We start from the raw sequence: 22,103 nt of genomic DNA, 5'->3' as shown, positions 1-22,103 counted from the left end.
TCTGTTTCTCTTTCTTTCTAGCTACTCTGATTGTATTGTGGGTTCTAGGAAGCCTTCTGTTATTCTTAGGCAGTGACTTATCTCTGATGGAGCGTATCAAGCTGAAACTTCCAGTGTCATACGTATTGATACATATCCTGTTTATCAGATTCAGAAAAAACTAGGTAGTCTACAGCAAAATGCTTGCTTTATAGCAGACCTTTTGTAACTTTAGAATGACCCAAGGCATTTTCCAATCAACTAAATTTTAAGTTGTGGTTACTTTGGCAATGTAAGGAACACAACTAGCATTAAGGCAATGACCAGTTAATACTTTTAATGAAATAACAGAAAGAACCGCAGATGCTAGAAATCTAAAACAAAAACAGAAATCGCTGGAGAAACTCAGCAGGTCTGACAGTATCTGTGGAGAAGAAGCAGAGTTAACGTTTGGGGTCCAGTGACCCCTCTTCAAGACTGTAAAGGCGCCTAAAGACAGAGTTGGTGGGTGTGGCTAAGGGAATAAGCAATTGAGATGGAGACGAGAGGGAGAGAAAGACAGGCAGACAAAAGGATGGATAATGGTGAGCAAGGGAGATAGAAGAGTTGATAATGGGACCATAAGTAGGTGAAAAGGTGAAGGGCTGCTTTAAGCAGCCCATGTGATGACGGGGCATAGGGTGTGGGGACAAGTAAAGGACATGGAGGGTGATGTTTGAGCCCTAAAGTTATTGAATTCGATATTGACTCCAGAAGGCCGCAGGGTCCCCAAGTGGAAAATAAGGTGCTGTCTTCCAACTGCGTTGAGCCTCACTGGAGCACTGCAGCAGGCCCGCGACAAAAATGTTGATGAGGGAACACGGTGGTGTGCTGAAGTGGCAAGCAACTGGAAACATGGGTTCATTTTTGCAGATGGAAAGGTGTTCTACAAAGCGACTGCCCAGTCTGTGTTTCATCTCCCCATCCTCGAGGAGACCATATTGTGAACAGAGAGTACAGTAGACTAGGTTAAGTGAAGTTAAGGTAAATCGGTGATTCACCTCGAAGGTGTTTGGGTCGTTGGGTACTGAGGAGGAAGGAAGTAAACAGGCAAGTATTCTGCCTTGTGCGATAGCATGGAATGCTGATGAGGGAGGGGAATGAGTATCTGGTGGTGGCATCCTGCTGGAGGTGGTGGAAATGGCTGCTAACACTTGTTTGGTTGTGGATGTTATTGGGGTGAAAAATAAGGACCAGTGGAACCCTATTAGTATTGTAGAAAGGAAGAGACAGAGTGAAGGGAGAGGTGCGGATAATGGATCACTCTGTGAAATCACTTTGCAGAATGCCTAAATTCCATCTGCAAAATGATCCCTGGCTTTCAGTTGCCTGTTACTTCAACACACCACCATGCTGTCTGGCCAATGTTTTTGGCTCGGACCTGTTGCTGTGCACCAACAAGACTCTGTGCACAGGTGCTGCTGTATTCCCAGCACTTTCTGTTTGTATCGTACAACTCTGAGACTGAATTCAACAGGTCCGATAATTTGTTGGTCAGCAGAGTGCAAACCGGCCTTGCAAATTGCTGAATTTTTGTCAGAACTCGGCTAGTTTCCAGATGTCTTCAGGGAAGAAACTATTCCTAATCTGTCTTGGCTTACATGTGATTCCAGTTCCTCACTGCAACAATTTGCGATTATAAAGCTTGTATACCATAATGAAATTGCCGAAGGTGAATCACAAGAGTGTACTCGAACTAAAATTGGCATCAGGCCAGAGGAGAAACCAGTTAGGGGAAAGGACTAGGAGAGTTAAGTTTCAAAGCATCGAATTAGGTGAGAGGCAGAGAGGTTTACGGAGACAGTTGCAGAGCTAAGGTAATAAGTTGTTATAAGCCAAGGTAGCTGACATTGCATAAGAGGCCTAAGTTAGAGGAATGTTGGGATTATCAGAGCTTTTATAAATCCTTTGAAGTGGCCCAGCAACCCACTCGGTTGTGAAAACAATCCTTCAGGATGGCTGATCACACTCCAAGAATAAAATAATTAATTTGTACATGAAATGCATCATAAATTTCAAGGTGATGAGACAGGTTTGATTTAGAAAAAAATCTCTGATCTCTGTTGGAATGAGAGGAGTGTTTATTGTTTTATTGTTAATTATAAACTTTACTGTATAATGTTGCTTTTTCTTGTCTCAAAAAGATACGACGGTGCAACACCAGCTAAGAAGAAGAAAACCAGGAGTAAACTATCTACAGAGGAACGGAGGAAGCTGTTTGAGCAAGAGGTAGCACAAAGGGAAGCGCAGAAACAGAGCTTGTACCTGGTACAACAGCAGCAGCAGCAACAGCAAATACAACCCATTTGTGTTAGCTCGCAGGTGCCTTATGACTCTGGAACGTACAGCAACTCTCACACGAGCTTTGCCAGTTACCCGCCGGGCTACCCTCTACAGACTTATGTTGACCCGGTCAACCCAAACGCTGGCAAAGTGCTCCTGCCAACACCAAACATGGAGCCCTTGTGCCCTCCGCAGATGGGCTACGAGCACCCGCAGCCACTGTTGTCGGAGTCGGTGCCAGCAGGGCACTCCACGGTTCAGCATCTGTCACCTCAGGTAGAAGTCCAGGGGCAACAGTACCTGGCTCAGGCTCCTGTCGTCATCGCCCAAGACCCAAACGTGGCAGCAATACAAGTATCCGGTACTCAAACAACCGGGCAGAGCTATGGAGTGTGGGATCCCAACCAGCAGACAATGGCAGTGCACCAGCAATATTCCAGTGGGCAGCCCCAGGCGCCAATTTATTACCAGGGACAGCCGTGCCAGCCTGTTTACAGTATATCCTCTCCTTACGGACAAACTACTCAGCAAATCGTCCAGGTACAGTCCTCGACCTTTTCTTATTAATCAGCCGTGCGACAGAGTTGGTGAGGGAGAGTGGAGGGGTAATTATATAAGTGCATGTCTTTTCTTTAGTTGTCACTGTCTCTTTGTGCGTATGTGTGTGCCTCCCTCTCTCCTCTGTCTCTTTCTGTCTTTATGTCTTTGCTCATTGCAGAGTTACACTCAGTCAAGTCCTGACTGCGGACAGGGGCAGCAGTGTTTCCTGGCTCACCCACAGGGTGCTGTTGCACAGCCAGCAGCAGGAATGCTCGTGACATCATCAGCCCCATCCTACCAGCAACCTGGGCAACCACAGACTGTACAACAGGTACTTGCTGTGCTAATCCTTCTTGTGGTATTTTCTTATCTTCCTGTCCTTTACTCTTCCCACCTCCTCCAACTCCTGTGCACCAGGTAGTCCTGGATTTGAGTTCAGTTCATAGCCTTACATTTGTACATAGCTTATCATGGTGTCAAGATGTCTGAAAGTCTCTCCACAATATGGTCTTCGGCTAAGTAACAATGTTCCCTCCTCTGAATTAGAGGGAGCATGGTTCAGCCCTTCTTCCAAAAAGTCCCAATGAAAGGAGGCAATGAGATGTTAGCAGCAGCAAACTGGGTCCTATTTTTGATGCTGTGCCTGTTATGTAGACACACAGTGGCTGTGTAGAGACGTACAGATACTGGGGTACGTGTGTGCACATATATTCGCACAAAGTCCTTTGCATACTGACATACATGTGTACATACAAGCACGTACAAATGTACACCTGCACAGGCACACTAACTCTCAGACACAAGATGAATGCCCAATTAGTCTGTTTTAAAGCGTTAGTTTGGAGAGGGGCCTTAAGTCAAGCTCGGAGAGAACTACAATTCATAAGATCTTCCGCTAAGCAGTAGAACCAAACGGGTAAGCTTAAAAATAGGAATAAAATCCCCAAATACTGCTGAATTTGCTGATGACTCAATGATTGGTAGGGACATAAGTTATGAAGAGGATGCAAAGAGTCTGTGTCAGGATATAGATAGACTAACTAAGTCTAAAATGCTGAAATTTGGCAGATTGTGCATAATGTGGGAAATGTGAACTTGTGTGCTTTGGCAGGTAGAAAAAGAGCATACTATTTCATTGTAGAGAAATTGCAGAACTCTGGTACAGAGGCATCTGGGTGCCCTGCTACATGAATCACAAGAAGGTAATATGTAGGTAGAGCAAGAGCTTAAAATGACAAATGGAATGTTGTCATTTATTCCAAGGCAAATGGAATATATAAATAGGGAAGCTTTGCTACTGTTATACAGGAGCAATGGTGAGACCACATATGTACAGTTATGGTCTTTTTTTTAGGAAAGGACACAAATGTGGTAGAAGCAGTTCAGAGAAGGTTCATTCGAGTGATACATGGGATGGTAAGGTTATCTTATGAGGAAAAGTTAGCTAGGCCTGTTTCCTGTGCAGTTCCGAAAATTGAGAGCTGTGACAGAGTTGAATAGGCAAGAAATAGGGGGGGACAGACTGTATACAGTCAAAAGGTGCTTAGTTTAGAAAGGTGTCATCCATCTGTTCTTGAGACCTATAAGATCCTGAAAGGGCTGAAAGGATAAATGCTGAATGGATGTTTCTTCCCCTTGTGGAAGAAACTAGAACTAGTATAGACATCATAAAAATGAAATTTTTTTTCATTTAAGCGAGAGATGAGAAATTTTATGAGTTGCCTGTGTCTTTGGAATACTCTTCCCAGAGAGCAGTTGGGGCAGCCATTGAATAGCTTTAAGGCAATGGTAGATAACCTCTTGACTGTTGTTTGCCCAGAAATTATAGGGAATAGACAGGAGTGTGCACTTACGGCCACAATCAGTCACCTATGACCTCATTGAATGATGGAGCAAAGGGATCAAATGGATGTTTGATCAGCAACCGTAGCAACTCTGCACAGCTAAGTATGTGATAGGGTTAGAGCTATGTAACTGGACAAGTAACCTCGAGAAACAGGATTTCAAGTCCTACCATGATCTGCAAATCTGAATTTGGTTTTCAAAAAGTATCTGGAAGAAAAGTCTGGTAACCGTAAAAGTGGCCATGAAGATTGCTGGCTGACTGTTGTACAAATCCAGGTAATTCAACAATAATCTCCTTAGCTGGTCTGAATCAAGTCCCACACCAACTTGGAGGTTGACTCTTGTTCACCCTCTCACCTTGTCACCTCTAATCATTTAATTGCATCAAACTATTCCAAAAAATTATCTTTTAGAGGTAGCAAGGGATGGATAATAAGTACCACCCTTGACATCAATTTCCACTTCCTGAGAATAAATAAGGAAGATGATTGATGCTCTCAAAAGGCCACATTACTTTTCTTGATCACCCTTTCACTCCCTTGCCAACTCTCCATGGCTCATGACACACTGGGAACTCTATCACACTTGCCAAAGTGGCTATTCTTTGTGTACCAGTCCTTGACAGCACTTTTAGGCAGCATTCTCATCAGACATGCAGGCACAAGAGCTTTCCGATGGGCATCACGGGTTGGAGGCAGAAACTGGGGAAGCTGGCAGATTCTCCCCACCCCCCCCACACAACAGTGACATCCCTATTACAGGTCCCTGAATAGACCTGGGTCCGGCTTGGTTTTTACTGATTCAGCTGCTTATTGAGTTAATTCGTTCATTCACATGGTCACAAAACAATTGGCCTTACCTCGTCTGGTTTCTTCAGGTATTTACAGTATTATTGCACCGCAGACTGTTGTTGGATTATGTGTGTTGTTCTTTCTATTTTAATGACTTCTGTATCTGTAATCTCCAGCCGGAACTGATAGTTGTCAACAGTCTTCACGATTTGCCACCTCCTTCGCCTCCAAAGCCGAAGACCATCATCCTCCCCTCTAACTGGAAGACTGCTCGGGACCCAGAGGGAAAGATTTACTACTACCACGTGATTACCAGGTGGGTTTTTGTGGAACCTGCCCCAATCCCAGTGAGTTGGTAGAAGGAGTATAACCTGTAACATGAAGATAGCCATTCAGCCTAGAGGGGGTGATCGGGAAAACCATTTGAGGTCAGTGAGTCATTGACTGTAACAAACTGGACTTCAGAGCCGAATCAAGATGCTCAGCTCTCCTGTTCCCTCACTTACTCGGCACCACACAAAAATATCTGCATGGAATATCTTGCACTCATTCACATCAGCTATGCTGCAAGTGACTTTGTACAGTTACAGAATTGTAGCATTTCTCTGTACTAAGAAAAATATTACCCATTGTGTTTGCCTGTCAATTGGAATTAGGTTTCCTCAGTGGTGGTGTACTTGCCGCTCCAGAAACCTGAGCACACAGCCTCAGTCAGGATTAAACTTCAGGACCGTATTACTGGAGGGCTGCACTGTCTTTTGAATGAGATACTAAATTGAAGCTCTCAAGTCCCAGTGGCACTGCTTTGAAATTCTTCCCTGTCTGTCCTGGCCACCAGTCAATCTTACAACCCAATACCATATGAAAAGGAAAAGGAAGCATTTATAAGGTTTAGGAAACAGAACTCAAACAAGGCTCTTGAATGTAGAGGAAATAGGAAAGAACTTAAAGAAAATTAACAGGGCTAAAAGGGGCCATGAAATGTCCTTGGCAATAGGATTAAGGAGAATCCTAAGGCATTTTATGTGTATATTAGGAGCAAAACCATAACTAGGGAGAGGGTAGGTCCGCTCAAAGACAAAGGATGGAACTCGTGTGTGTGTGTGTGTGTGTGTGTGTGTGTGTTTGAGAGAAGCCAGAGGAAGTGGGTGAGATCCTTAATGAGTACTTTGCATTGGTATTCATCAAGGATAAGGACATGGGTGATGGTAAGTTTAGAGAGGGGTTTGTTGACACTCTAAGGCAAGGTGATATCAAGAAGGAGGTGGTGATGGATGTCCTGAAAAACATTAAGGTAGATAAATCCTCAGAGCCTGATGGTATCTATTCCAGGAAACTGAAGGAGGTAAGGGACTAGATTGCTGGGGCCTTGACAGAGATCTATGTATCCTCTTCAGCCACTGGTGAAGTCACAGAAGACTGGAGAATAGCCAGTGTTATGTACAAGAAGGGCTACACGGATAATCTAGGAAATTATAGGCCAGTGAGCCTTACATCAGTGGTGGAGAAACTAATGAAGAAGATTCTTAGGCGCAGGATTTACTAGCATTTGGAGAAGAATGGACTCATTAGGAATAGTCACTGTGGCTTTATGCAGGAGAGATTTTGTCTCAGAAACTTGATTGGGTGTTTTTTTTTAAGAAGTGATGAAGATGATTGTGGGTAAGGCAAAGGATATTGTTTACATGGACTTTACTAAAGCATTTAACAAGATCCCTCATGGTAGGCTGATCCAAAAAATCAAATCACATGAAATCAGTCACGAGTTGCAAGTTAGATACAAAATTAGCTTGCCTGTATAGGACAGAGGATAGTTGTGGAGGGGTGTTTTTCTGACTGGAGGTCTGTGACTAGTGGTGTTCCACAAGATTCAATGCTGGGACCTCTGTTGTTTGTAATATATATAAATGATCTGGATGAAAATGTCGGTGTAATTGGAAAGTTTGCAGAGGACACAAAAATTGATGGCGTTGTGGATAGTGAGGAAGGATATCAAAAGGTGCAACAGGTTATAGACAGCTGGAAAGTTGGGTGGAGAAATGACAAATGGAGTTAAATCCACTTGCTGGACAAGTGTGAGGTGATGCATTTTGGGAGGTTAAATGCAAGAGAAAAGTATAGAGTAAATGGCAGGACCCTGAGGAGCATTGATATACAGAGGGATCTTGGGGTCCAAATCCTTAGCTCCCTGAAAGTGGCAACACAAGTGGATAAGGTGGTAAAGAAGGCATATAAGATGCTTGCCTTCATCAGTTGGGGCATTGAATGTAAAAGTTGGCAAGGCATGTTTCAACTGTATAAGACTTTGGTCAGGCCACATTTGGTGTATAGGAAGGAAGTGGAGGCTTCAGAGAGGGTGCACTAGCAGTTATCGTGATGTTGCCTGGATTGGAGTGTATTAGCTGTTAGGAAAGATTGGACAAACTTGGATTGTTTTCATTCGAACATCAGAGGCTGAGGAGTGACCTGATAGAAGTGTATAACATTGTGAGAGGCATGGATAGTGGATAGTCGGAGTCTGTTTCCCAGGGTGGAAACATCAGATACTAGGGGGCATAGATTTAAGGTAGGATGAGGAAAGTTTAAAGGAGATTTACAAGAAAAGTTTTTTTTTAACAGAAAGGGTAGTAGATGCTTGGAATGCACTGCCAGGGGAGGCGATAGAAGCAGATACGATAGCAAAGTTTGAGAAGCATTTAGACAGATACATGAACAGGCAGGGAATAGAGTGGTACAGACCATGTACGGGCTGATGGGATTAGTTTAGAATAGCATCAAGGTCAGCCGAAGGGCCTGTTCCTGTGCTGTACTGTTCTGTGTGCGATGAAATAGATGATTCGGTTGTTGCTGTTTTGAAATCTTATACACTGATGGTGGCTGTCTTAAACCATTGGTTGCATCCCGCGTATCAGTAAGGTGACCTCTTGACTTTGCATTTCACATTCCCAGTTCTTGCCTCTTCTCAGGCACCCAATTCACGGTTACATTTTAAATTTCTCTTAACCTCCATGCTCTCCAGTACCAGGAGGTTCCTCAGTTATCTAAATAGAACTGCACCCGATGGTGATGGTAATATGGAGCGCATTCAACAACCTCCTACTGTGTTCTACCTGCTTTCCTGAGCAGCCTAAGAACCCACCTTGCTCAATTATATTGTATGTTCCTCCAGGCAAACGCAGTGGGACCCGCCGTTATGGGACGGAGGCAGCGACGACATGAGTGTGGGTCACGAAGCTGAAATGGATCTTGGGACTCCCACATATGATGAACATCCAGCCAAGGTGATGATTCTTGCTGCTGTTAGGAGTTTTGGCTCTTTGGCAATTTTGGTGCAAAAAAAGGAATGATCTTGGTATCTTTCATTCATCAGTGTCTCCTTTCTTACTCAATGCACTGTATCCTTCACTCAGTGATGCATACCCAGTCAGGTCATGAGGTTCAGTAACTACTGTTGCATTTTTTCTTGATGGCATATTATTATCCTCTTGATCTGGTTTTCTTATTTGCTGGTTTTACCTAATTGCTATGAATCAAAGGGGAAGACCGTGAAATCTATCAGCTAGAGTACTAAAAGGGGAACTTTATTGTCTGTTTCTTGTTTCTCTTAGGACCCAATGCTCACTGAGTTACATGGACAGGATGGGAGTGGAGACGGGACACCTAACTCATATAGCCAGGTGTGTGTACCTGTACAGTATGTGTGCATGCAGTCAGCATGCATGTGTTGGTGGGAAAGGCATGCCGATATTGGGATGACCAAAGCCATTGCCTTTCAATTCCCACTGCAATCTCTGCTCCATCACCCCCAGCTCTAACCCTCTCCCTGGTGACTGTCTGAGTCTGAATTAGATGATAGGAACGTAGAACCTAGAAGCAGCAGTGGGCAATTTGGCCCTTCGTGCCTGCTCAGCCGTTCAGTAAGGTCATAATTGATCAGACTGTGGTCTCCACTCCACTTTCCTGTCTGTCTCCCAAAAGTGTTAACTCCCATGTCCATCAAAAAAAACTAACTTCTCTGTTAATACATTCAAAGCATAGGAACAGGAGTCGACCATTCAGCCCCTCAAGCCTGTTCCGTCATTCAATTAGATTAGAGACTCTCAACAATTTCTCGACTGCAGACTTTAAGCTAACTGGTCTGTAATTGCCTGGCTTTCCTCTTGTTCCCTTCTTAAAAAGCAGAGTGATATGAATTTTCCAATCCAGAGGGCTGAGTCCTGAATCTAGAAACTCTGAAAGATTATTGTTACGGCATCTGCAGTATATTCCTCCACAGATGGAATACCCTCAGATGGAAACTGTTAGGTCCTGGGGATTTGTCACTCTTTAATACCATTAATTTCCTCATCATTGATGGTATACTTAAGTTAATTTTATTCAGTCCTGACTCTGATCCAGTATTGATTTCCTTGGGATTTCTGACAGGCTATTCTCCTTTTCTACTGTAAATACTGAAGCAAAGTAATTATTTAATATCTTTGTCATTTCCCTGTGGTCGTTGATAATATCCCTACTTTCAACCCTTGGTGGGCCAATATTGCTCCTGACCACCTACTTTCCCTTTATGTAACTATAAAATTTCTTCTTCTTGATTTTGTCCTTTTGCAGGTTTCCTTTTGTAACCCCTTTCAGTAATTCTTGTAAGATGCTTTGTGGCCCTTTGCATCTTTCCCATTAAGCAGAAACTTTGCTTTCTATTGCATTTTGGTAAGCCCTTTTTTTTTCAATTTTATGCTGTCCCTTATCTCTTTAGTTGTCCACACTTTTTTTTGAAGAAAGCTTTTCCTCTTGGAGATATAAACTTGTTCTTTGTTGCATTAAATATTTTTTTAAATGTAGTCATAGAGTCATAGCATCATACAGCATGGAAACAGACCCTTCGGTCCAACTTGTTCATGCCGACCAAGTTTCCCAAACTAAACTAGTCCCATTTGCCTATGTTTGGTCAATGACCCTCTAAAACTTTTCTATTCATGAACCTGTTCAAATGTCTTGTACATGATGTAAGCATACATGCATCCACAACTTCCTCTGGTAGTTTATTGTACATGCAAACCACCCTCTGTGTGGAAAAAGTTGTCCCTCATGTCCCTTTTAAATCTTTCTCCTCTCACCATAAAAAATGCCGTCTAGTTTTGAATTTCCTGATCCTTGAGAAAAGACCTTTTGATATTCACCTTGTTTATACCCCTTATGATTTTATAAACCTCTATAAGGTCACCCTTTAACTCCTATGCTCCAGTGGAAAAAGTCCCAGCCTATGCAGCCTCTTCTTTTAACTCCTACCCTCCAATCCTGGTAACATCCTGGTAAATCTTTTCTGCACTGTCTCCAATTTAATAATATCCTTCCTATAACAGGGCGACCAGAACTGGACGCAGTACTCCAAAACTGGCCACACCAGCGTCCTGTACAACCACAACATAATGTCCCACTTCCTATACTCCATGATCTGAGCTATGAAGGCAAGGGTGCCAAATGCCACCTTTAACACCCTGTGGTGCAACTTTCAAGGAACTATGTACCTGAACCCTAGGTGTCTCTGTTCAACAATCCACTGTTCTTGAGTTGTTCCCAGTTTACTCCGGACTGTCTCTGTCTAATCTCAACAAAGTCAGTTTTACCCAGAGCTAAAACTCACTTCTAAATGCTACATTGAACTCCATCGCGTTATGATCACTAGTTGATAAATATTCACGCACATTTAGGTTACTAATTAAATCTGGCTCATTACCCATTAATAAATCCAATATTGCTTGTCCTCTTGATGCATACAGGACATATTGCTGTATGAAACTATTTTGAATACACTCCAGAAATTCACCATCTTTCTGACAGGGGCTTGTCTGCCTTCCCCCTCGATGTTAAAGATAAAATCTACCATTAACACTACTCTGCCTCTGCTACACATTTTCGTAATTTCCATATTTCTACAATCTAGCACCCACAGCTGCTACCAATGAGTCCTTATACAATACCTATTACAGTTTTAGGTTTTTAATATTCCTCAGTTTCACCCATAAAGTCTCCCCTCATTATATCCTCTGTCACCATGAAGTGATTTTGTTTCTGATGAGTAAGGTTACCCCATCCCCTCTGCCATTTTCCTTATCCATCCTGTAAATCTCATAACCGGATGCATTTTGTTTCTAGTCCAGACCGACCAGGAGCCACGTCTCAGTAACGGCTAATATCTCCAATTCGAATTTGTTCTTGCAGCTCATTTAATTTATTCCTTACAGTCCGTACATTTGTATATATAGAGCTCTTCTTTGGGCAATACACTGTAACCTGTGCATCAGTACTGATGCTTTATAAACCTGTTTGTTATTTCTCTTTTTTGGCTTGAGCAGTACACTTCTTTTCCATTACCTGATATAACTAAAGTAGGTTTTAGTGACTTTTGTACCAGGGTCCTGTTCTCTTTGAATGGAACTTACTATGACTATTCACCACCACCACCCCAGTTTTTGTTTTTCAATTCTCAAATGGGATGTGTGCATCTCTGGCTAAGCATTTGTTGCCTATCCCTAAGAGTCAATCACATTGCACTGTGGATATGAACATCCAGTTCATTTTGTTGATAGTTCTGCATGAATTGGAAACATTGAGCATTGAGTCCACTAAAAGTACAGGGAATAGCTTTTTAGGCTTCCCATCTGGCACAACAGGGCAATAATACTTTAAAAGGATCTTGTTTTTTTTAATAAGTTTTTTGCTCTTGTCCCTGCAGTGATTATTGAGCCTGCCCTTCCCTTTTGTAATACTGTTGTGCTGCACCATCCTAAAGTTCCAATCAAATACTACCATCCTCCCCACCACCACCCCCCCAAACCTTCCTTAACCACCCTTTCCATAGCTCGGTGTCACACAAGGTATGGGCATATGCGAGTGCGATAGTAACATTAAAAATTAATTACAATCTACAAGCGAGTAAAAAAAAAAAAAAAAAAAAAAAAAATTAAAAAGAGAAGAAAAAAAAAAAAAAAAAAAAGAAAATTGGTGATGCCAGTTGACAAAAAAATTCACTGTGGACAAGAATTTTAGAAAAAGGGGATGATGGACCACATGAAGGGTAAGTAGAAATATTTTCACCAAAGGAGAACATTGGCAAAGAAGATGGCAAGGAAAGATTAGGACATTGGGACTAGTTAAGGTACAATTGAATGAGTTAATGGCAAACCAGCGGGCGAAGGGATGTGGTGAATATGAGGTTGTAACAGCTGGGTGAGTGATTTTTGCCATGTAATATTCAGTAGCTGGTAGGTGGGATCTGGAAGTTTAACTTTTAATTAATTGCCTTCCTCCATTTTCTCTCTGAAGTTACCAAAGTCCTTTATATCTCTTGTTCAGTCATCCAAGAAAAAGCCTAAAACAGCAGAGGCTGACACCTCAACCGAACTTGCCAAGAGAAGCAAAGAGATGTTCAGGAAGGAGGTAAGTCTGCACCAGAAGAGCTTAGCTCTTCCCTTTGCTGTCTTCTTTTCCCGTCCAATGCCCCCACCCATGTTGCCTCACAATGTAATGTCCCAGGTAGAGAAAAGAAATTACCAGTGTTCTATAAAATTATGAGATGCATACAAAGGGTTGATGGTCAGAATCTTTTTCCCAGAGTTGAAATGCCGAAAACGAGGGGGCATGCATTTAAAGTGAGAGGGGGAAAGTCCAAAGGAGATGTGAAGTGCAAGTTTTTTTACACAGAGTGGTACAAGTCTGGAATGCACTGCCAGGGGTGGTGGTGGAGGCAGATACGATAGGAGCGTATAAGAGACTTTTCAATAAGCACATGAATATGCAAGGAATGGAAGGATATGGACCAAAGGCAGCCAAAAGGGATTAGTTTCATTTGGCGTCATGTTTGGCACAACATCATGGGCCAAAGGGCCCATTCCTGTGCTGTACTGTTCTATGTTCCGGCCAGAAGTCAATACCAAGAGCAAACAACTGTTGTGTCCTTTTATGCCAGCCCTCTCCTAGCAAGAAAATCAGATAACCTGGCCGTTTAGCTCATTGCACGTTGGATCTTGCTGTGTGTAAAATGGCTTCAGAAATAATTAATTAGTTGCCCCTCGTAGTATCATTTAAACATTTTTATGAATATATATATTTTGCACTGTTTCCAATCTTTGTATTTATTTAAAGATAGTAAGAACTGCCGATGCTGGAGTCAGAGATAACACAGTGTGGAGCTGGAGGAACGCAGCATCAGAGGAGCAGGAAAGCTGACGTTTCTGGTTGGGACCATTTCTGCTCCTCTGATGCTGCCTGGCCTGCTGTGTTCCTCTAGCTCCACACTGTGTTATCTTTGTATTTATTTACTTTTGTTGTAAAGCACACATGTAAGACTTAGAAAGTTAGCAATTAGAAGGGAAGTCAGGAGAGGGAAGGTGGAAGACCAGTTGGCAATAAAGTTGTGAAACAAGTTACCGAGGAAGTACATTTAGTTATCAGTATAAATATATTTAGTAGGATTTGGATACCTTTCTCAAGGAAGGATGGACTGAGGGGATAGTGAGATGATTGAGAGGAGGTGGGTCCCTGTAAAACCTTCTTTTTTTTTTGCCCTCCACAGCATCTAGAGACAAATTCAGCTCTGGCTTTTAAAAGATAATTCATTGTCTGAATTGAAAATAGGTAATTCATTCAACTTTCTTCCTCCTTGTTCCTCTCAGGAGCATAAGCTTTGAACTTGGGTGTGCTTATGTCATTTGTGATAGCCCTACTTCTTCCAGTCAGTGTGTCCTCCTCCCACTGGCCTAATGATGGACGTTAAACTTTCCCAAGGGGGAGCTGTCATCTCTCTCAAATCCACCTCCCATGGACATACTCCTGTTTCTCAGGGACAGGCACTCCCTCCAAAGCATGAACACTCATCTCTAATAAATGCAGGATCCACCTGAAAGACCGTGTGTTCATGCTGTCTCTCATGGGCATCCCTTAAATCCCCAAGACAGTATTGTTGAATCATTGCCTTAAATCACTGTAGTCCATGTGGTGAATGTGCTATCACAGTGTTGTTGGGTATTAATCCTAGCAGCGCTGAAATTGCAGTGAAATGTGCTTAAGCTAGGTTGATGTATAACTTGACAGCGGTGGTATTCCTATGCACTCGCATTCCTCTGTCCCCCTGTTTTGAGGTGGAGGCAATGTTGTCGAAGATCTTTGACTTTCTGCAGTTCTTCTGTCAGTAATATACGTTGCAATAACATTGTGCTACTGCTGGAGGGAATGAATATTTAAGCTCATTGGCGAAGATTGAACACGTAGTAAGTCCCAGCCTGATTGCAACTTATCTCCCCACCAAACAATTCTCTTGTTTCTTTGCCAGGGGCTGGAGTGTCATCAGCTGGCTAAATGTGGGCAGGAGTGTGGGCATGGCTGCAATGCTTAAGCCCAAGATCAATTCACTGCTGGTACTCACTGGCCTGTGCCGGATAATGTTAGTCCATGAAGCTGTGGTGGGAATAATTACCTTGGAACCAACTGAAAACAGCACTATTGGAACATGACATGTAGCCACATACCCCTGGATGTTTGTGGGCACCAAGATACAATTGGCTCTCCACCAAGAGCCAAAGCCTTCAGTTTTGGGAGGAAAGGCGAGAGTCATAGAGTCATACAGCATGGAAACAAATCCCTCGGTCCAACCAGTCCATGCCGACCATAATCCCAAACTAAACCAGTCCCACCTGCCTGTGCTTGGCCTATATCCCTCCAAACCTTTCTTGTTCATGGTCTTATCCAAATGTCTTTTAAATGTTGTAACTGTAACTGCATCTACCATTTCCTCCGGAAGTTCATTTCTTACATGAACCACTTTGTGTAAACAAAAAAGTTGCTCCTTATGTCCTTTTTACATCTTTCTCCTCTCACCTTAAAAATGTGCCCTCTAGTCTTGAAATTCCCCACCCTGGGGAAAAGACACCTGCCATTCACCTTCTACCTCTCATGATTTTAAATCTCTATAAGATCTATGAAATCTTTACCTCCTGTGTTCCAGTGGGAAAAGTCGCAGTCTATTCAGCCTCTCCTTATAACTTAAGTCCTCCATTCCCAGCAACATCCTGGTAAATCTCTTCTGAAGGCAGCGCGAGACCATTAAAAAGTACAGGGAAAAGGTGCTATGTGCCAGCACATCATAAAGTGGCCTTTGTTTAGAAGGGACCCCATCTTCTCAACTTAATGTGAGGGTGAATGTGACTTTTAAATCACAATCCAAAACAATAAACACAACAAGTGAGCCATAGCCTGTAAGTAGCCTTTTTTAAAAAATGCCAGGCTTTAATCTTTAATCTTTACTGAGGTCACCCCAAGCAGACGAGCAAGGTAACACAGGCTTGCACAGTTGCAGACTGAGGACGAGGACCTGACATCAGGGATGTTGTTTTATCCTTCAGGATGTTGTTATTCCTGAATTTGATTTCAGATTCTGGATTCCTCCATTTCATTAAATAATTCAACGTCCCAGCAACCTTGTTGCAGTGTTCTCCCCTTCAAGAGACCCAATCCAAATACTTGAATCCGTAAGGTTAATAAACAAGAATGACGCCTCGCTGCATAGTTACAGAGATTGCTTGCTTTTCAGATCAGACCTAACATTTGCTCTCTAGATTAGATATTTTTTCAAAATTGCAGGCTGTGATTTGAGGGAGAGCAAGCGTGTTCTCACTCGTATCCTGACCAATATTTACCCCTTTATGCAACATTGTTAAAGCAAAGTTACTCTTGAGAGGTATAACATTCAAAATGCAGTGAAAAGTGCTAAGATGCTACACAAGTGTAACTTTACTGTAGAATGAACAGTACTTAAAGTACTATTAACCTAGTGACAGTCAAGGTTGGGGTGGGAAGAGAAGTACAAACAGTGGAATTTGTCAATGGGCAAGGGACGACAGTCTACCTCTGTCCAAAGTTTTGATTTCTCTCCTTTTTCCAGATTTCCCAATTCATTGTTCTGTGCCTGAATCCCTACCGGAAACCTGACTGTAAATTAGGACGAATCGTAGCAACAGAGGACTTCAAGCATTTAGCTCGGAAGGTAGGGGTATTGAAAACATCGTTTGGCTAAGTTGTGGGATATCTTTTCTGGGGCTGCATTGGGAAAATGAAATGTCTTGACAGGGACCATTGATAGCCCTATGCCCCTCTGACACTCCATGGTATGTCCAGGGTACACAGACACAAACAGCAGTCCGAGCAGTGACGGCTGACCTCCTCCCCAGAGACGAGGCCTGCTCCAGCTCCACCCCATCCACCTTTGGGCTTGTGGAGATGTACTCTGCCCTTTATGAAAGTAGTTGTGAGCGTAAGGTCAAGCTCTACAGCAATGACCCACATCATGACCATTTTTCTGTGTCTCGCTTTTTAGACTCTCATATTAATAAATTATCACTTTTGCATGAAGCAGTTAACACAATGAATCTGAAGATAAATTTAAAGCCCCAGTGAGAGTGACCATCTATTGTCAGAACTGCGTAGAAGATATAAAGCAGATACATAGTAATTACTTTGTTTTGTCTCCCTGTCCTGCTGCTCTCTGCCCCTCCCTCTTTCCTGCTTTCTCTTCTCCTGCCTCCATCCCACTACTGCCCATGCTCTCCCCTTCTCTCACTTGCTCACTCCCACACATTTTGTCTTCGTCTCCTCCTCCTCCTTCTTCCACTCTTTCCCCCTCCTCTGTGCCCCCTGTGGTCACCATCCCTCCCTGCCAATCCCTCATTTACCCTTTTGTTCTCTTTCCCCTTGCCTTGCATGTCCTTCTCCCATCCTATCTTTGTCATCCTGGCTCTTACTGTTTTCTCCTATTCCCTCTCCCCTCCCTCCCACTTCTCCCCTTGCTCTTACTCATCGCTCTCTTTAACGCAGTTGACACATGGAGTCATGAACAAGGAGCTGAAACAATGCAAAAATCCTGAGGACCTCGAGTGCAATGAAAACGTGAAGCATAAAACCAAGGAATACATCAAGAAGTACATGCAGAAATTTGGCGCCATTTACAAGCCTAAAGAAGAACCAGATGTGGATTGAATAATAAACCCCTCTCTGTTCCTTCTCCCCAGACCTGCCCTGTCCTTGAGCAGAAACCCATTGTGAATCTATAACTAGCTTCTCAGTCTCCTCATAGCTATCTGTATTATACTGTTTTAACGCATATGTGAATATATTGAGAAGGCAAAGAAACCACTTTCTAGTTAACGACTAGTCCCTGTTCACTCTGATAATTTTGTTTTTAGAGGGAGGGAGGTTGCAGGGTCAAGGAGGGTTTCATCGTTCTCCCTCTTTTACTGTGTAAATACTAGAGTATTGGTTAGATATCAACTCATTCTGACTGTATATCACCGACAGTCAACGGAAAACTGTCGTACTTTAAAAGAAACATTTTACTGTATTAAATTTTTACGGACTTTTTTATGTAAAGAAAATGTTTAAAAAACTTTTTTGCTTTCAATTTAATGTCAGCGAAAAGAGAAATTGTGATGATGAGTGTTTTTGGGGGAAAAGTTTTAAGACTTTTTTTTGTTTTTTTTAAAACTTGTGCAAAATGATCTGTGACTAGTACTGACTTAAAGGTTCCTTTTGTTTTGTTTGGATAGTGGGCGATGGTGTTTATTCACTGACTGAGCAAAGGTTATACAAAATGAATTTTAATTCTGATCAACCTTTCTGTCCCCCCACCCCAATCTCCCTCCCAGAAAAATGCAGGGAGTAACCAGGCCAAACAAGGCCAGGAGGAAGGTTCTCAGTTCAGCTCCCTCACCCCATCAGATATGTTGAGTTAGCTGATCTCGGCCGCTCTGGGATGCTTGGGGAAGCCTTTTAGTGTTAAAGGCTCTTATATTTGATAGTGATTGGGAAATGCTGAAGGCTTTGGACAGCCTTCTTGGCTCTCAGTAACTATCCTGTCTTTACCCCCTTCGTTTGCACACACATACACACCCCACTCCCACACACACCCCCACTTTTCTCCCACCTCCTACCAGAGGGTGGGATTGAGAATAGGGGTTTTGGTCTGCTGTGATGCCCCCTGCAGTCAAATTGGCTTTGGTCACTAACGTAATCTTGATGTCGTGTGCTGAATTGTGTCTCAGGGTGCAGCACTCATATAATTCCTAACCCTTTTGTTCTGTTGAGAGATTAGGGTCTTCATTAACTTAATATTTTTTACAAGGTGCAGTGGAAACTGGAAGGAGCAATTTTTGTGAGAATGTGCAGCTATATTTCTTTTGGTTTTGCTTCCAATCCTGAGCGAGGTTACAAACACCATCGGCAAAACTAGAGTTAGCAAGTCACTTACAAATCTCACCGCCACCACCCGCACCCCCTCCCCGCCACCTCCCGGACCTCTCTTCCCCAGCCGATAATTACCATCATGACTTTAGACCAAACTGTCAGCTCTGGTGATTGGGGCCAGAATGGATCGGGCGCTCATTTTGCTGCTTGGCCGTGGAAGTTGTTGGGTGTTGAGGGAGGGTTTAGAACAGGTGGCTGACCTATGACCACCCAATTCCTGAGTCTTCCCTTCTCTGGCTGCAACTGAAAATTCTGTCCAAACATCCTGGTTAGGCTTGAGTATTTTGATACGTGAGCCAATCTGATATTTAAAAGAATGTTTTTGATGGTGGAATTTTTTTAATTATTAATTAAATTAAAGCATACTATACGGCAGGGGGTGCAGGAAATATGATGTATTAAATATTTAGTGTCTGGTAGTGAAACCTTTGATGAAATCTCCAGTTTGACAAGTGATTCAATTCTGTACTATAAACTGAGAATTTTTTTTACAAAGCACAGTTCCCCAAGTTTTTTTCTGAAACAATTAAACTGTTATGGAAACCAGCCTTGCATTGACACAATCCTAAGGACTGAGGTCGGCGCTTGAATGTTCTCCCCTCTCTCGCTTTTTCTTTCTCTCTCTCTCTCTCTCCCCCTCCCCCTCCCTCCCCCCCTCTCCCTCTCTCTGGGGAAATAAGTTTCAGTGAGTGCTCTCTGGTAAGTGGCTTGTGTGTTTGTAACTTTACGACTTGCAGAGATTTCACTTGGTGCTAGGAGCTGGATATTTGCAGGGATGAATGTGTATTTTTAAAAGTAAACAAAAAAAATTGTTTGAAATCTGCCTGGAGTCTTCCTTTTGAAAAAGAACTTCACCCCTGTTGTTCTTTTGCTAACCATTTAAGGTTAGAGGCAGGCTCCAATGGTAGGCAGTGACTTTTTGGAAAGACAGAGAGGACAAGGCACAATGAAGTGAAGAGTGAGAGAGAGAAATAGGCTTCACTACAGAAGAAGCAATAAAGTACAGAATTCTGTTAATATATAGCTCGAGTACTTTAAAAGACAATATTAAATAATACTTGTACACTGATCTGTACAAAGGGGTTGCTAGTTCCATTAAACTCTATGCTAAAACACTGACCTTGTGCAAGAGTGTAAAAGGAAAGTAATGTGCATGTGCATTTTTCATGACTGGATCACTCTCTGCAACCTCATGGTTTCTATGTTTACATAGCGCCCATTTTCTCATTGCTATATCAGCTTTATATTTTACGTATCTGCTTTTTCCACGACTGTACAGTGTCTCATTTATATTTCAGTTGTCTCTTGCATTTTCACTGCACAGTCCTCTCTCTGCGTGTGTGTGTGTGTAAGTGTGGCTTTCTTTGTGTACTCACTAGCCCCTCTCTCTCTCCTAGTTGTTGTCTGCTCTACGCTCTTGCTTCCTCTGGGCACGTACTCTCTTTGCTGTTTTCCTTCCCTACTGTCCCTGTATACCCTCACTGTTACCCACCATGCATTCACATGTCCTTTTCTCGCTGGTCCACCCTGTAATCACATTTTCTCTTTCATGTTCTTTATCCACTTGGAATGATTTCTTTCTGCCCCTCCTGTGGGATACTGTTGTATCTCCAGAGTTGCATTTTCTTCCTTTGGCTTCTCCAGTGTTTTCTCCGTTCTCACTTTTTTTTTTATTTTCTAAACTGTAACCCTAACGCATCTCTCCACATGGCTGCATTTTTCCAGTCCTGTTAACATCCTTATAAATCTCCTCTGTGTCCTCCCTCTCTAGTACAACTCTGTCCTTTCTGTAAGGAGGTGACCAGAACTGCACAAGTAGCCATGTTGTGGCTTAACTAATGATTTATTCTGTTCCAGCTTAACCTCCTTGCTCAGCTAATAAAGACACCAATTCTCTATGCTGCCTTCTATACCTTTATTGACCTGTCCCTGTTACCCTGAGAAACAAAAACTAGGAATGTGAGTAGGTCATTGAGCTGTTCGAACCTGTCTGCCATTTGATATAACCAAGAAAGATCTGTCTCAATGCAATATTCCTGCTTTCTCCCAATACCTTTTGGCTTTAAAAAATCTGAAATATTTGATACAGATACATTTCTAATGATTTGGCTTCCACAGCCTTTGTAGTAGAGAATTCACAGGTTCGCTACCCATTTTCCTCATCTCAGTCCTAAATGAGATTGTGTTCCCTGGGTTCCAGACTCCCCAACCATGCCATGGTAAACATGCTCCCTGCATGCAGTCTGTCCAGCCCTGTTACAAATTTATGCGATTTCGGTCAGATCCCCTTTCACCTAAATTCTAGTGAATACAGGCCCAGTCGAATCAATCTGTCCTCCTGTGACAGTTCTGCTATCCCCGTTATCTACGTAGTAAACCATTCTTTCAAGGGCAAGTATATCCCTTCTTGGGTAGGGAGACCAAAACTACACATGCTATTCCAAATATGGTCTTTCCAAGGCAACATACAATGAATAAAACATCCGTCCTTCTGAATAAAAAACTGAAAGAACTGCGGATGCTGCAAATCAGGAACAAAAACAAAGTTGCTGGAAAAGCTCAGCAGGTCTGGCAGTATCTGTGAAGGAAAAAACAGAGTTAACGTTTCAAGGCCGGTGACCCTTCCTCAGAACTGACGGTGGCTGAGAAAATGTCAGGTTATATGCAGAAAATAGGGAGGTGGGTGGGGTAGGGAGTAAACGATAGGATAGGAAAACGATGGGATCAAGCCTGATCGTTAGCAACTTTTTTTTGTCTGTCCAACTGTCTTTCTCTCTCTTTGGGCTCTATCCTATCGTTTACTGACGGTTTTCCCACCCACCATCAGTTCTGAGGAAGGGTCACTGGGCCCAAAACGTTAACTTTGTTCGCTCCTTCACAGATGCTGTCAGACCTGCCGGGCTTTTCCAGCAACTTTGTTTTTGTATCTCTGTCTCTCTCTGTATGTGTGTGTGTATATATATAATACACACCCGGGAGCACCCACGTGCTCTCTGTCTGTGTATCTCTCTGCGTATACACCGGGGAGCACTCGCGCGCTCGCTCTCTCTATCTATCTATCTATTTCTCTGTCTCTTTCTCTCTCTCTCTCTCTCTATATATATATATATATATATACACACACACCTGGGAGCGCGCGCTTGCTCGCTCGCTCTCTGTCTCCCTGGAGCACTTTCTGTCTCTGCCCGGTGCACTCGTTCTCTCTTTATCTCGGAGCACTTCTGTCCCGACCCCGGAGTACTCACTCTCGCACTCTCTATACACCCCGGAGCGCGCTCGCTCTGTCTCCCTGCACCCCGGAGCGCGCGCTCTCTGTCTCCCTGCACCCCGGAGCGC

The 22,103-nt window shown here is 43.0% G+C and overlaps 1 protein-coding gene across 5 annotated transcripts in view; it reads left to right on the top strand.

Moving 5' to 3' along the window:
• setd2 (SET domain containing 2, histone lysine methyltransferase) overlaps positions 1 to 19,586 on the top strand; it is a 90,858-nt gene extending 71,272 nt beyond the window's left edge. The window contains exons 16-23 of one of the 5 annotated variants that reach the window (XM_048595723.1): positions 2,163 to 2,841; positions 3,020 to 3,172; positions 5,654 to 5,793; positions 8,647 to 8,758; positions 9,086 to 9,154; positions 12,831 to 12,914; positions 16,414 to 16,515; positions 17,343 to 19,586. In XM_048595723.1, the coding sequence (XP_048451680.1) occupies positions 2,163 to 2,841; positions 3,020 to 3,172; positions 5,654 to 5,793; positions 8,647 to 8,758; positions 9,086 to 9,154; positions 12,831 to 12,914; positions 16,414 to 16,515; positions 17,343 to 17,504 (1,501 nt within the window). In that variant the 3' untranslated portion in view covers positions 17,505 to 19,586. Of the gene's footprint in view, positions 1 to 2,162; positions 2,842 to 3,019; positions 3,173 to 5,653; positions 5,794 to 8,646; positions 8,759 to 9,085; positions 9,155 to 12,800; positions 12,915 to 16,413; positions 16,516 to 17,342 lie in introns of all 5 variants that reach the window. The other 4 variants (XM_048595722.1, XM_048595725.1, XM_048595724.1 and 1 more) reach the window with 4 other exon arrangements.
• Positions 19,587 to 22,103: the final 2,517 nt, after the last annotated feature.

This window comes from Rhincodon typus, chromosome 4 (genome assembly GCF_021869965.1).
Source record: "Rhincodon typus isolate 14 chromosome 4, sRhiTyp1.1, whole genome shotgun sequence".
NCBI classification, from domain to species: Eukaryota; Metazoa; Chordata; class Chondrichthyes; order Orectolobiformes; family Rhincodontidae; genus Rhincodon; species Rhincodon typus.
This window is presented reverse-complemented; position numbering and strand designations above follow the sequence as displayed.